General features: G+C 42.3%; 1 protein-coding gene across 1 annotated transcript; it reads left to right on the top strand.

Annotated features, from left to right (window-relative positions):
- The first annotated feature begins 10,369 nt into the window (after positions 1–10,369).
- Positions 10,370–12,692, top strand: LOC148011075 (uncharacterized). The gene has a single exon (XM_087672112.1). The coding sequence runs from the start codon at positions 10,735–10,737 to the stop codon at positions 12,241–12,243; it is 1,509 nt and encodes a 502-aa protein (XP_087528238.1). The 5' UTR covers positions 10,370–10,734; the 3' UTR covers positions 12,244–12,692.
- Positions 12,693–14,214: the final 1,522 nt, after the last annotated feature.

The raw sequence follows: 14,214 nt of genomic DNA, 5'->3' as shown, positions 1-14,214 counted from the left end.
CGCGTGGGCGCAATGCAAATGTCACTTGTCATCATTGTGGGAAAAAGGGCCATATTAGACCACAGTGTCATGAGTTGCACAATGAGAAGCGCAAGGATAAGGGGAAAGATAAAGTGCAAGAGAAGTCCTCTGATCGCAGCATAGTACCTACGAAGTCCAGCGTCAAGATTGAGGAAATTAGTGTCACGCAGACTGAGGAGTCCGATGGTGGTGATGAGTTTATACTTGCAGCTAGTTCTTCTGATGCTTCACACTTGACTGAGACACCTAGTATGTATGCACAGTGCTGGTTATTGGATTCAAGTGCGTCCTTCCATGTGACGCCTTACCGTGAGTGGTTTCACTCTTACCGTACTGTATCTGGATCAGTCAGACTTGGAGATGACAGGTCTCCTGATATTGTGGGCTGTGGAGATATTCAGTTGCAGTTTTCCACTGGCAGTTCCTTTTTGCTAAGGGATGTACGTCATGTACCTGCGCTTACGCACAGTCTTATGTCTGCAGGACACTTGGATGATGCAGGGTTTCATGTCTGTTTTGGGGATTCTGCTTGGAAGATCACCAAAGGCAGACTTGTGCTTGCTAGAGGCGCGAAGGCTGGCAGCCTCTATCCTCTTGTTGTATCTGGGTCTTCTGTAGACCATGTTTTGGCAGTGGGTTCTATCCCACATGTATCACTTTACCATGCTTGTTTAGGGCACATGTCTTTGAAGGGAATGAAAATGTTATCTAGTTTGCAGTATCTTCCGCCTTTGGATTATGCATGTTTTGACTCGTGTGATCATTGTCTTTATGGTAAGCAGAATAGGTCTACGCATAAGAAATCGGGTAGGCCACGCATGAGTGAGCCCTTGGCATTGGTGCATTCCGATGTTTGTGGGCCTATGCCTTGCATGTCTATGGGTGGCGCGAAGTACTTCGTTACCTTCATTGATGATTTTTCTAGGAAAGTGTGGGCTTATCCCATAAAGCAGAAGTCCCATGTCTTGGCAGTTTTTCAGAGATGGCTTGCTCTTGTTGAGAACCAGACTGGGTATAGGCTGAAATGCCTTAGGACTGACAATGGGGGAGAATATGTCTCACGTACTTTTGAGCAGTTTTGTGATGATAGGGGTATTAAGCATCAATTGACCGCCCCTTACACCCCACCCCAGAATGGTTTGGCTGAGCGCATGAACAGGACTATTCAGGAGCGTGTGCACTCTATGCTTAGCCATGCAGGCCTATCCCAAATTTTTTGGGCTGAGGCAGTTAGTACGGCAGTGCATGTCATAAACCGATCGCCTTCTAGTGGATTGGATTTTCAGGTTGCAGAGGAAGTTTGGGCTGGTAAGCCACCCTCTTCTGCGCATCTCCGTGTCTTTGGATGTGAGGCATTCTGCCATGTGCCCAAGGACAAGAGGAGTAAATTGGATCCAAAGAGCATTAAATGCATATTCCTTGGCTATGGTGAGTTAGGAGAGATGGGCTATCGCCTATGGGATCCGCAGGTGCGAAAAATAGTACGCAGCCATGATGTCGTCTTCCATGAAGACAAGATACACAGGCAGCCTGAGAAGGTGGTTGAGATCCGCAGAGTGATCTTTTAGGAGCCTAGAGCTCCAGCACATCCAGTAGTACAGCCTGCAGCAGTTCCTCCACAGGGCCAGGGTGTTGGACAGGCAGTAGAGCCTGTGGTGAGACGGTTTGCTAGAGACAGACGTCCACCTGACAGATTTCAGCCCTCTATGCATTATGTTTTGGTTACAGATGCAGGAGAGCCTTTCACTTATGATGAGGCTATGCGCAAGGGTGACAGTCACTCCTGGGAGAGGGCTATGCAGTCTGAGATAGACTCCCTGCATAAGAATGAGACTTGGGATTTGGTTGCCTTGCCTAAGGGCAAGAAGGCTTTGCCATGCAAGTGGGTGTACAAGCTGAAAAGTACCCCTGGACACCCCAAGCCGGCATACAAGGCTAGATTGGTAGCAAAGGGTTTTAAGCAGGAACATGATGTGGACTTTGATGAGGTCTTCTCTCCTGTGGTTAAGATGACCACCCTGCGCTTAGTCTTGGCTTTGGTTGCACAGCTTGACTTAGATCTATATCAGATGGATGTCAAGACGGCTTTTCTACATGGGGACTTGCATGATGAGATCTATATGGATCAGCCTAAGGGCTTTGCAGAACCTGGCAGGGAGCACCTAGTGTGCAAGTTGAAGAAGAGCTTGTATGGCTTGAAGCAGGCACCTAGGAAATGGTATCATAAGTTTGATGCCTTTATGCAGTCACAGGGCTATAGCAGGAGTGCTATGGATCCGTGTCTTTACACGAAGAAAGCCCGTGATGGCAGTTTGCTTATCTTGGTACTCTATGTTGATGATATGCTGATAGCAAGGAAAGCTCATGATGAGCTAGATGCTCTTAAATCTCAGCTGAAGAAGAGCTTTGAGATGAAGGATTTGGGACAGGCCTCACATATACTTAGGATGCGCATTAAGCGCGATAGGCATCAGGGGCTTTTGTATCTCTCACAGCAGGAGTACATTCATAAAGTTCTTGAGCGCTTCCGCATGTAGGACGTAAAGCCTATTGGCTGTCCATTACCTTCTTATGTGAAGGTATCACAGGTCGATTGTCCGTAGACAGATGAGCAGAGGGCCGAGATGGCCAAGATCCCTTATGCTTCAGCCGTGGGCAGTTTGATGTATGCCACGATAGCCACTCGTCCAAATATTACGCATGCAGTTGGTGTTGTGGCACGCTATATGGCTACACCTGGCAGCAGACATTGGGATGCCGTGAAGGGTATCATGAGGTACCTGAAGGGCACAGCAAATATGTGTATTTGCTATGGCAGCCAGGATACAGGGGTCGTGGGGTACACTGACTCCGATTATGCAGGACATGCAGATAGTAGGAAGTCCACTTCTGGCTATGTATTCACCTATGCTGGAGGGGCTGTCTCTTGGATGTCCAGGGCTCAGAAGTGTACGGCTTTGTCTACCACTGAGGCTGAGTATGTTGCAGCCACTGAGGCTTGCAAGGAGGCCATATGGTTAGGCCGTCTAGTTGCTGACCTTGGGATTGATGCTACACCTACACTGCATTCGGATTCTATGAGTGCCATTTAGTTGGCTAAGAATCCGGTCTTCCATGCGAAGACAAAACACATTGAGGTGAGGTATCACTTCATACGTGGTGTCGTGGAGGACGAGTATGTTGACCTTGTCAAGATCTCCACTAACGAGAATCCTGCAGATCTACTCACGAAGAGCCTCACTACTGAGCGCTTTGCCTTCCTTAGGAGGTTGATGGGCGTTGGATGAGATGTTGCCTTTCCTCATCCCTTGTACCTATGTACATTTGTACTGTCTTTTCTTTTTTCTTTTCTCTCTCACTAGGGCAGATTCGCCTTTAAGTGGGAGGTTGTTGGGGGTAAAGGTGCCTCCGCCGTGCCGCCCCATGTATTACTACACTGACAGTACCCGCCACTGCACACTGCAGGTGGTGGGCGCCCGTCACGTCACTTTATTCTTTATTCTTTTAGTGACAGTTTGAATAAAGGAAGGCCCGGTCACACATTGTGACTGTTGGAGTTCCCATTTCTTGTCTCTCTCTTTCTTGCTCTTGCTCTCCTGCCATAGCTCGCGTGCAAGCTTCGATCCTTCTCACCTTTCAAAAAGTAGAGTTCTATTGTTCTTGGGGACCTTCTGACATTCACAACGCAAGCATATGGCATCCGATCTGCGCACCAGTACATTGCTACCATCCTTGTTTTACACCAAAGACATGTTATCTCTCATTTGTCTCTACCTTTTTCAAGTCAAGCAAGCCTCTTCTACCATGTGCTCTCAAAGTCTCATTTCCTTAATATCAAATATGAAATATTTGGATGATACAGAGAGAAATGGGCTGAATGAACTATGGACTGCTACATTACACCTTTGGCTATTCTCATGTAAAATCTTGATAATGTCATAGTCATCACTCAATGGATTGCTATTATCAAACTTGGAGTATTCATCCAAAGTTAAAGTCACTAACAATCCCTCCATGATGGTCCATCGGCTAGCAAATTTGACATGAAATAGGTGCATTGCAATGAGCACGTATCTTCCATTAGAAGTCCAAACAAGTAGTTTAAAAGTAAGGACTACCATTTTATAAGAACTATAGCACCTTTCTTCAATCATATAAGAGCAAGAATAATGATATAAGCTCACATTCTTGCTGTGCAATCAAGCTCAAAACTCATCTAGATTTACATAGACTTAGATGAAACCCTCTTGTGAATCCTTTTACCTAGAATCATCCCATAAACATTTGTCCTAGTTTACCACTTTGTTCTAGGATCTTCTATTTTATCCTCCTAAGTTTAGCAACCTTAAACTAATAGTATTAATATCACCACGTGTCCCTCTTGAGCTCTTACATATTCACGAGGTAGGCTAAATAAAACCAAATCAAATTAATAGTCCAAAATTTGGAAGGCCGATTGAATGAGGCCAAAATTGAATGATTAATGTTGTGATCTGCCTCAAAAAGTGGGCTGAGCTTGTTACCTTAGTTTACTTTCTTGGCCTAGTTTACTAGTAACTTGTAAGTCCTAGTTTACTTTGGCCATGCCGTTTAAGTGTGTGAGTCGTGATTGCTTGTTTCAACATCCAAGATTTCTTCGAAATTTGTGTTGCCTTTTCAATAGTTTGACATGGATCACAACTCTCCCATCGTTTTTTTTATAAAAATTTTAGAGAAAGGCTTGAAGTTTTAAAGATCCGAGATTTCTTCGAAATGTGTGCTGCTGCCTTTTCAATTGTGTGACATGGATCACGGCAGTGTTTGGGAGAAAAAAATTTGTGAACCTGACATAGATCCTTATTGTCTTAGCCTAAAGAAGTTTCAAAAATTTGAACCATCCAAAACTTTTACGTTTCAACTTGAACCGATCCAAATCCTTTTATCCTACAAATTGAACCGGTTTAATTCCCTTTTAAATATATAATGAAAAGATAATCACTTTCTTATTATTATTTGAAAGGATCTTTATTTCAAAGTTTTTCTTGGAATTTTTTAAATTACTTATCTCTATGCCTTAGAAATGAAAACCTTTATTATCATTAAGAAACTTAATTTACATTTTTTATCTAAATTTTTAATAGTAAAAAATAAATGTATAGAGGTGGTTTCTATGTCTTTTAATGGGTCTAGACTCTATGGCCTCAGAGAAGTATATACATCATAAGCACAAAAATAAAAGAAAGTATAAAACAAAAACCCAAAAGAAAAGAAGTTAAATTTTAAAAGAAACAAAAAGAAAAAAAAAACGTGAAAGAGAATATCATGAAATACAAGTAAAACAAAAAAAAAGATTTAAAAAACAAGCATATTTTATTGAAAGAAGCAACCATGATACCAAAAAGAGAAAACAAAACTAACATGAAAGAGAACATAGAAAAAATAAGTTTAACATAGATAAAGAACTAAACATAAAGAAAAAAAAGCAAATTTTACATTATAAAAATATAATAAACATATAGGAAAAAAGAAGAAATTGTGTCAATGAAAAAAGGTAAAAATTTTAAGATAATAAAAGCGCAAATAATGCACAGTGACTTCAATATCATCATAGGCCATAAAAAATCAATTGCCCCTTTGAATATGCAAAGTTATTGCAAAATCAATGAGCAAATTCCTTGTGATGTGTATAAATGTCGATGTGTTTTTTCAGCCCATAAGTCCATACTCTCAATGAACTCCATATTAGTGAATTTAGAAGGCCCTTCAATAAAGATTTTCATTAATGCATCTAAACTCTTAATCTCCAAACGATTACGTAGCTTACTCTTTATCATAGTTCGAGCACTTAAACCTCTCTCACAAATAGCAATGCTCGAACATTGGACAAGAGCTACTTGACAAAGAGTAAGAATATTACAATAAGCATCCCTCCACATATTGTTGCAAGCAAGTGCTAAAGTTACCTCTGGTAATGTGAATCTTACCCAATCTCTAGAAGCTTGATGCTTAAAATTTCTTAATTCTTTCTTAAACTCATTAGTTTCTATCATTGCAGGGAATTCCCCTATATTCAACTTTTTGGGAAAACCATAAGATGAAGTTACTTTATCTACTTCTTGGATTCCATAGTTTTTTAAGGCCTTCTCATGTATTGGATGTTGTGTAGGCACAAGTATTTTTAAACAATTAAGCACGGAATTATCTTCAAATCGAGAATTCAAGTTACTTATCACTGACTTGGCAAAAGCAACTTGAAATTCTAAGGCCCTATTAAAGTCTTCTCCATTAATTTTACGTTTTAAATCATGCTCATAAAACTTATTCTTATGCAAAGCACCTCTTAATGTATATAAATATCCTTTTTCAGGCCCATAGTCTGGAAGGATATCATATCCATATATATCGACAGTTAATGCATTCATATCAGGAGGAGGACAATCAATGTAATATTGTGTTATGGATATAATTTCATTCTTCACAAGACTATCTATAGTTGTGACATCTACAAAGTCCTTTTGAAACATTTGGCTTAATGTTGTTAAACCTCTTAAAATGTCAGCTAAGAAATGTAAGCAATAAACACACTCAAATTTAGCCAATTCTTCATAAATATGCAATGCCTCTTTTTTTGTGATCTCAAGTATGGCATCTAAAGACTTGCATACTCTACTAATGGCTCTATATCTACTTAACCATCTCACATCAAAAGTATTCTCAAGTCGAAGAATGGGACATGCCAAATCTTGTTGCATAGCTTGCAACCCTTCTAATCTCTTTATGCTAACATTAAAATAAGAAGCTATGGCATTAATAAGCTTTTCTAGCTTTTTACAATAAGGCATCTCTTTTGCTACACTTGATATTGCAGGGGCACTAAGATGTGCAACACAATGAATTGAAGTTAGAAATGGATTAACATGTTTTTTCAATAAGGCCTGAACATCATTATCCTTTCCTACCATTGTGGAACATCCATCGGAGCCAAAAGCAACAAATCTAGACAAGTCTGGCTTACATTTCTTTAGCTCACTAATAATAGCTTCAAACAAAGATTTTGCAGTACCATCATGCACACGTATAATGCCATAGAAACTTGTCTTGGGAATGCAATCTCTCTCAAGATATGATAAATAAATAACCATATGTCCATGTGAAGAGATATCATTGGACTCATCAATTAAAACACCAAACCATGGACTAGCAGAAACCTTCATTATTGTGGTTTTCATAAGATGTGATGCCATGCAATAGATTATTTCAGCGCATGCCTTATCATCATTATAGAGACTAGTTGTATATGGTGCATGACAATCTTGCAACAAATTTATCATCTCAGGAAAAATTGAAAATGGTAAATTTTGTTTGGCAATTAAATATGCAATTCTAAATAATGAAAGTAATGCCTTATCTTTGACTTCCCTTATTTTTTTAACACTCTTTTCAATACAATATTTTCCTTCAAGTAAAATGGCTTCCATGGCAAACTTATGACAAGTCGTGCGAATATGAGATTTTAAGTTACTAATTTTAAAACTTATTGATCCCCCTTTTGAATATGCACTATGTGGATGAGGATATTTTAAACAATACTTACAATACATTTTTACTTCGTCTCTATCATAAACAAGCCATTTGAATTGGTTGAGCCAATTCTCTTGAAAGAGTAAACGTCATTTTTTTCTTTGAAGTTCGGCCTTATCTTCAAGTGAAATATTATCGAGTGATTCATTCGAAGGCAATACATTAATTGAAGATGACTCCACAATATTATTAGTATTTTCTTTTACCTTTTTAGAAGGATGCTTAGTTATATGTTCAACCCCGACCCAAGAAAGAAGATTTCCTTGTCTTTTTTCTCTTGATTTAGGTGCCATTTCTTGAAAATAAAAAGAGTAGTTTCGATCTTACCTTCTTTGCTAATAATACTTGAAATTTGCTACCTTTTATAATGCCTTTGTTCCTTTGAAAACCAAGCTCCTCAGATCTTTAGTCTCTTTTTATCTTCAACCTTCACAAATTTATCAATAAACACGTAACAAAAAGAATTTATTACTAATCTTTCATTTCACCAACCACTCTTAAAAGAAAAGAGATCGCTTGCTTTTGCTTTATTGAGTGATGTCAATACTTAATTAGAAATTACATTGGTAATAGTAGAACTTAAAAGACTAAACTTTAAACTTTAAAACTTAAAACTTAAAGCAAAATGAAAATTGAACAATAAACTTATAAAGAATCGAGATGATGCTTTAAACTTTAAACTTTAAAACCTAAAGCAAAATGAAAATTGAACAATAAACTTACAAAGAATCAAGATGGTGCTTACCTGTTTTGCCACTTGTTGCCAATCATGATTTTAGGGAGAATATTGACAACTTGACTCTTGAGCAAGGAAGCATGGAACTTTGGAAGTTAGAAGACTAATTCATTGTTCACTGTTCAGGGCCAGGTAGTGAGCCATCTTTAAAGTTTAAGTTCTTGAATCTTCTCTCTCTCTCTCTCTCTCTCTTGCATGAATGTTTAATGATGCATCATGCCAACAATTTACAAATCTCTCTCTCTCCCTGTCAAAGGCAACAACTTGGCCCTACACAGTACTGAGTACAAGGCCCAGGCCAACAATCTCTCTCTCTCTCTCTCTCTCTCTCTCTCTCTCTCTCTCTCTCTCTCTCTCTCTCTCTCTCTCTCTCTGAGTCTGGACTCTGCTCAATGCTCAAGCGGCAAGCCTCACACCCTCTTCACAAGTTCAGCTCTACAGGCTACAGCCTAGTCGAGAGTCGACGAGGGATGTCCGATGTTGAGTGCTTGCGGGCCGTGGCCAATCTTTAGGGCCCAGGCCCTAGGGGTGAAGCCTGACGCCCCCCCCCCCTCTCTCTCTCTCTCTCTCTCTCTCTCTCTCTCTCTCTCTCTCTCTCTATGCTGAAGCCTCATGCCCCCATGCTCAGGCCCCACAGCGCCACGCTTACAAGCCTCACGTCACGCTTAGAAGCCTCACGCTTAGAAGCCTCAGACAACCGCCACGCTTAGAAGCCTCACGCCCCCACACCCTCAGCGCCACGCCCACAGACAGCCGCCACGCCCTCAGAGAGTCGCCACGCCCAGAGACAGTGCGCACAAACAACCGCCCACAACGCCAAGCCCCCCACAGCTTCAGTAGTTAACCCTTAAGGGCCTAAGGCTCTGAGGCTTGAGCGGTTGAGCCTTAAGCGCCCTCTCTCTCTCTCTCTCTCTCCCCCTCTTGAATCCCTCCCACAGCCCCTGGCACAGTTAGGACTCAACAATGAGCAAGAAGTAGTGTTCAACAATGAGCAAGAAGGCAAGCTTGAATGCAACAATGTTGAATGCATGTAGGCTCACAATTACAAGTCTACAAGAGCTCTCTCTCTCTCTCCCATCTGATAGTGGTTAGTTGGCTACTGCCAGTCGAGTGCAATAAGAATTAATTATAATTAAAGCTATAATTAAATCTAAAATATTCAAAATTCAAGGCTAGATTCGTCACTCCATTTGCCATCTGGCATCCTTTAAACTTTAAAAAGACTTAAGATTTAATTTAAAGTATTATAATATATATAATATATATGTTATATTTATTATTTAAAATCATTTTCCATATCATTCTAAAAGGAGATTCTCCTTCTATTTTAATGTTGAGAAGGATATTCTCCTTGGATGATCCAAATTAAATGGTCAGAGTCCTTTTCACCTATATTTGTTTACAGGTAAGCACTTCTTGCCCACATGTAATCGAATAAGTTTTTTCTTAAAATGAACCGGCCTTAGGATGTAGCGAATCCATCTTTTCCTGAACACTGGATCAAGGCGCTCCCATCTATTATCTTATTTTATTTTATTCGAGGATGGCTTGAAATTTGAAAGATGTGTGGGAGGTGTACCCAAGGTTTGAACTGAGGAATCCATGTATGCACCCACACACTCAAACCACTAACTTAGGAATCCACGTATGCACCCACACACTCATACCGCTTGAGCTACACCCCCGTCAACAACTCTCCCATCTATTCTATTGCCCCTGGATCGATATAGGGTTGAAGAAACGGACCATTATTCCACAGCGAGGTAGGGCAAGCCAACCGTCCTTTCAGGTCAATTTGCAGCCCGACAGAATCGACTTGGAAGAGGTGAAGGAGGTCGTGAATCGTAACGTCGAAGAAGACTCGTTGATGGCCCACAGCCTGCCTTTGAACCATCAACGCCTGGGCTTCACAAAACTATATGGGCCGGAAACGGGCTTGCGAGAAGAGCTAGAACATAAAAGGGGGAGAGATGGAGAGTCTTGCTCTTCGCGTGCGTTTCCCACGCTAATCTTGCGGTAAATGTCCAACTCAAGGACGGGCAGTATCTCCAACAGTCCACAGAGCTACCATACAAACCAACAAAAGCGAAAAGACAAGGCTTAGCTCTGGCCGATATGGCGATGGGCAAGCCGTAGTACGTACTATAGCGCTGAGAACGATTTCACAAGGCCAGCCCGTGATATAGTACCACATTGGGAGGATTCCATTGTTGTCATGGAGCAGGTTCCAGAAAGGGCGCCGAAGCTCTCATGTGGAGGCTCCATAGCTGAACATTAGGAGCAAGGATTCAATCCAGATACTTTGTGGAGGCGAGACCGAATTCCATTCACGTTGCTACTGCTGCGGTGGCCATGCGCCTCAAGTTCAATAGCAGTTCAGTACAGTAAATTCTGTCTCCGTTGCAGCGGATCAGAGAATGTGGAAGGATAGGGGGTTGAGGACTTCTGTGCTATGGGTATTGTCTTGCGCGTGCGTCGTGCTTGGGGTTCTGTTCTTGGGCATGCAGGGCGGGATGACAATATTAGCTGCAAGGAAGAATTATGCCGAGGGGCGCCGTCATGATGATGAGGATGCAGGAGGGCGGAGGTTTTCGGCTATGTCGAATGTGACGGTGAGTGTGGGAGCGGGCTCCTGCAATTGCTCTGTAGATGTGCGTCGTCTCATGAATGACAGGGAAGTGATGATGATGAGAGGGGGGTTAATGGCCGTCGATTGCAGGTGCCAGCCAACGGCCGCAGCTGATGTAGTCGAGGAGAGTCGATCAAAGACGAGGCAGCAGCAGCTTGCAGTATCATGCGCTCCGGGCGGCCGGGGAGGGGGACAGATGCAGAGTAATATAATAGAAGAGCCGTGGTATGCGAAGAACAGGGTGTGGCATTATCCCGTGAGATTCCCGCGCTGCACCATGGACGCCTGCTTCAACTACTCCCGCTGCGAAGGGATGGACGATCTGCTTATCTACATCTACGACGAGCCGGCCGCCCCGGCGCGATACTTCGGCGGACTCAACGGCAGCAAATGGCACACCCGCGACCCCGATCGGGCCTGCCTGTTCTTCGTCTTCCTGGACACCCCCGGCCTCTACCGCCCGGCGAAGCACCCCAACACGCTCTCCTTCTGGAACCACGGCCTCAACCACGTCCTCATCACCTTCAACGACATGTGGCGGGGCAAGGGCCACCCCCCGGAGACCCTCCAGAATGCCTCCGTCATGATCTCCGACATGCACCTCACCACCTACCGCCCGGGGTTCGACGTCAGCATCCCCCTGCCGGCGTTCCGGCACTACCCACGCCTGCACTCGCTCGGGCCCTTCAAGCGCAAGTACCTGCTGACCTTCCGCGGCCTGCGCTACCTCAACCGGAACATGACCGGGGAGGGGGTGCTGCGCAGCCACGAGAGCTTCCGGGGGATGCACAACGGCCGGGACGTGATCGTGGCCACGTCGTGCCGGCACCCCATCAACGAGGAGCACCGGCGGGAGGATCCGGCCCTCGGGGCGCACTGCGACGACGACGACGCGGCCTACGGCCGGTACGACTACGAAGACCTCATGAACAGCACCTTCGGGCTGGCCCCGGCGGGAATCCAGCCGAACTCCTACCGGTTCGCTGAGATCCTGAGCGCCGGCACCATCCCCGTCCTGGTGACGGACAACTACGTCCTGCCCTTCGAGGGCCTTGTGCAGTGGCACCGCTGCGTCCTGGAGTTTCCGTCCTCGCAGATGCACCGCATCGTCCCCGCCGTCCGCTCCATGCGCCGCCGCGACGCCGAGAAGCGCCAGAGGTATTGCTTGCGAATGTATCGCCGCATGTTCTCCAGCGACGCCGCTCTCCTCAGGGCCGCCATCGAAGCTCAAAAGGTCCGGTTCATGAATGTCTTCCCTTCTTGGACGGACCTGGACTACGATGAGCTGGGAACGTGACTCTTAATTCAGCAAAGCTTGTATTCGTTAAATCAGTCTATCATCACGTATTAGGTAGGCAAACTAATTGTGCCACATTGAACAACCCAAAACACATTGCAACCCATTGTCCCTAAACATGTTTGCCAATATCATTGCACTTTGAGGTGAAGCTTCAAAACAAGCAACAACTTTCTCAAACAAGGTGATAAAATATAGAAAACTCATCATACAAGGAAACTTGCTTTTCCTAAATGCTAGAAAACTGCATGTAGTATCAAGTTTAGAGGCTCTCAAATCTCTGAAAAGCACGCTTGAGTTTTAAAAAATCATGATGGATGATAACGTCTCTAAGGAAGCCACTTTGCAAGTTGAATGGTTGTAAATCCACATGAAGTAATAACACAACAAACTAAGGTCTTTCTTGTTTGGCAAATGTGATATCATCTCTATTACAATAAAATATTCAAGGCATAAAGTAAAAGAAGTGCAAAAAGAGAGCTTTCAAGCTTAGTAGGGGGAAGTAACCCAATGTTGTGGAAGGCCAACTTCACGCCATTCAATCTTACCTAACTATTGTCTATTGTGGCACAGTTTTTGCCTGTGGAGGCTTCGCTTATATGTTGAGAGCGTATAGTAGGAGAGGACTAGTGCTAGCTCAACCTACACATGTCACAATCCAAGCCTTCTCAACCAATCATTCTCTTTAAAGCCTATCATGTGCAACTTTCCAATACCTTGTAGAAAATGCTTCTATGGAATTTGACACTTATGTTAGTCACGTCTAGTGTTTTTCTTTTAGGCTAAAAATATGGGTTCCAAAACAAACTAGGCAAAAAGTAGGGCCATTTTTTAGCCCCCAAAATCATAATCATCGCCTAATATTGAAAACTTTAGCATAAAATTTGAGTTTTTATTGATTGCCTTACATAGAGGAAAAGTTTAGCTATCTACATATATCCATACAAAAGCATATAGTAACTAACATGTGATAAGATACCTCTCAATTTGAGGACCTTATTGCCAATTAATGATTGATTTTCAAAGAGAGGTCTTTGAAAAAGAAATCTTCAGACGGACTAAGATAGGAATAAGAAACTACAAAAATGATATTTCCCTTTCATGAAGTGAATTGCTATCAATCTAAGTTGAGACATGGAATTTGATGGCCCATTCCAAGCTCACTTTTGTGAATTAGATTAATGAAGGTAAGGATGTTACATCTATTTATTTACAATATCATAAAGAAAAGAAATAGTAAATTTGTATAGGGAAGTTTATAATTAAGACCTAGAGTTGATATATGACTTTAACTCAAATTGGTGTGATGCCCCCACCCATCCATTTGAGCCCCCTATATGTCTTTTAATAAGTAAAAAAATCCCAAGTACCTAATAGGCTAACAACTTGAATAACATGGCAATAATTTATAAAGTCGGGTGACATCCTCATCTTCAAAATATAAGAACTTGGTACCAAGTGATCTCATCTTCTAGTCCTGATCACTTACTATGACGCTTCTCAATTTTATTTTGAAAAGGCTTGATTCATGACATTTCCTCAAGAGTTGATAAGTATCCTCATCATGACATCGCCTATACAGTCATACAAAAAATTTATCCCATAGAAGCAAGCACCCATTTTGAAATCTCTACTTAGAAGTTTGGCCATCAATGGTAGGTTACATTCCAAAGAAACAAACTTGACCTTTTTTTAAAAAAAATTGGGGGTGTCCCTAGACTTTATTAACATTCTTTCCTACACATTTGATTTCTATGATTCCATATTTTCCTTTCTAAAATGGTGAAGGACTACTCCTAGGGTCATTCACCTAGCCATACCTTGTCTTTTGAAAATGTTTAATCATTTTCTTGATAAAAGAGAGCCAACTTCATTTTGTTTCAAGTGGATTTGAGTCAATTTTGGTCCAAATATCCTACAATTGAGTTTGATTAAGTTCTTAAAGTTCCTACAAATTAGACCGCTCTCTAA

The sequence above is a fragment of the Lygodium microphyllum genome, chromosome 29 (genome assembly GCF_053477565.2).
Source record: "Lygodium microphyllum isolate KBCC chromosome 29, Lygodium_microphyllum_v1.1.10, whole genome shotgun sequence".
Lineage (NCBI taxonomy): Eukaryota > Viridiplantae > Streptophyta > Polypodiopsida > Schizaeales > Lygodiaceae > Lygodium > Lygodium microphyllum.
This window is presented reverse-complemented; position numbering and strand designations above follow the sequence as displayed.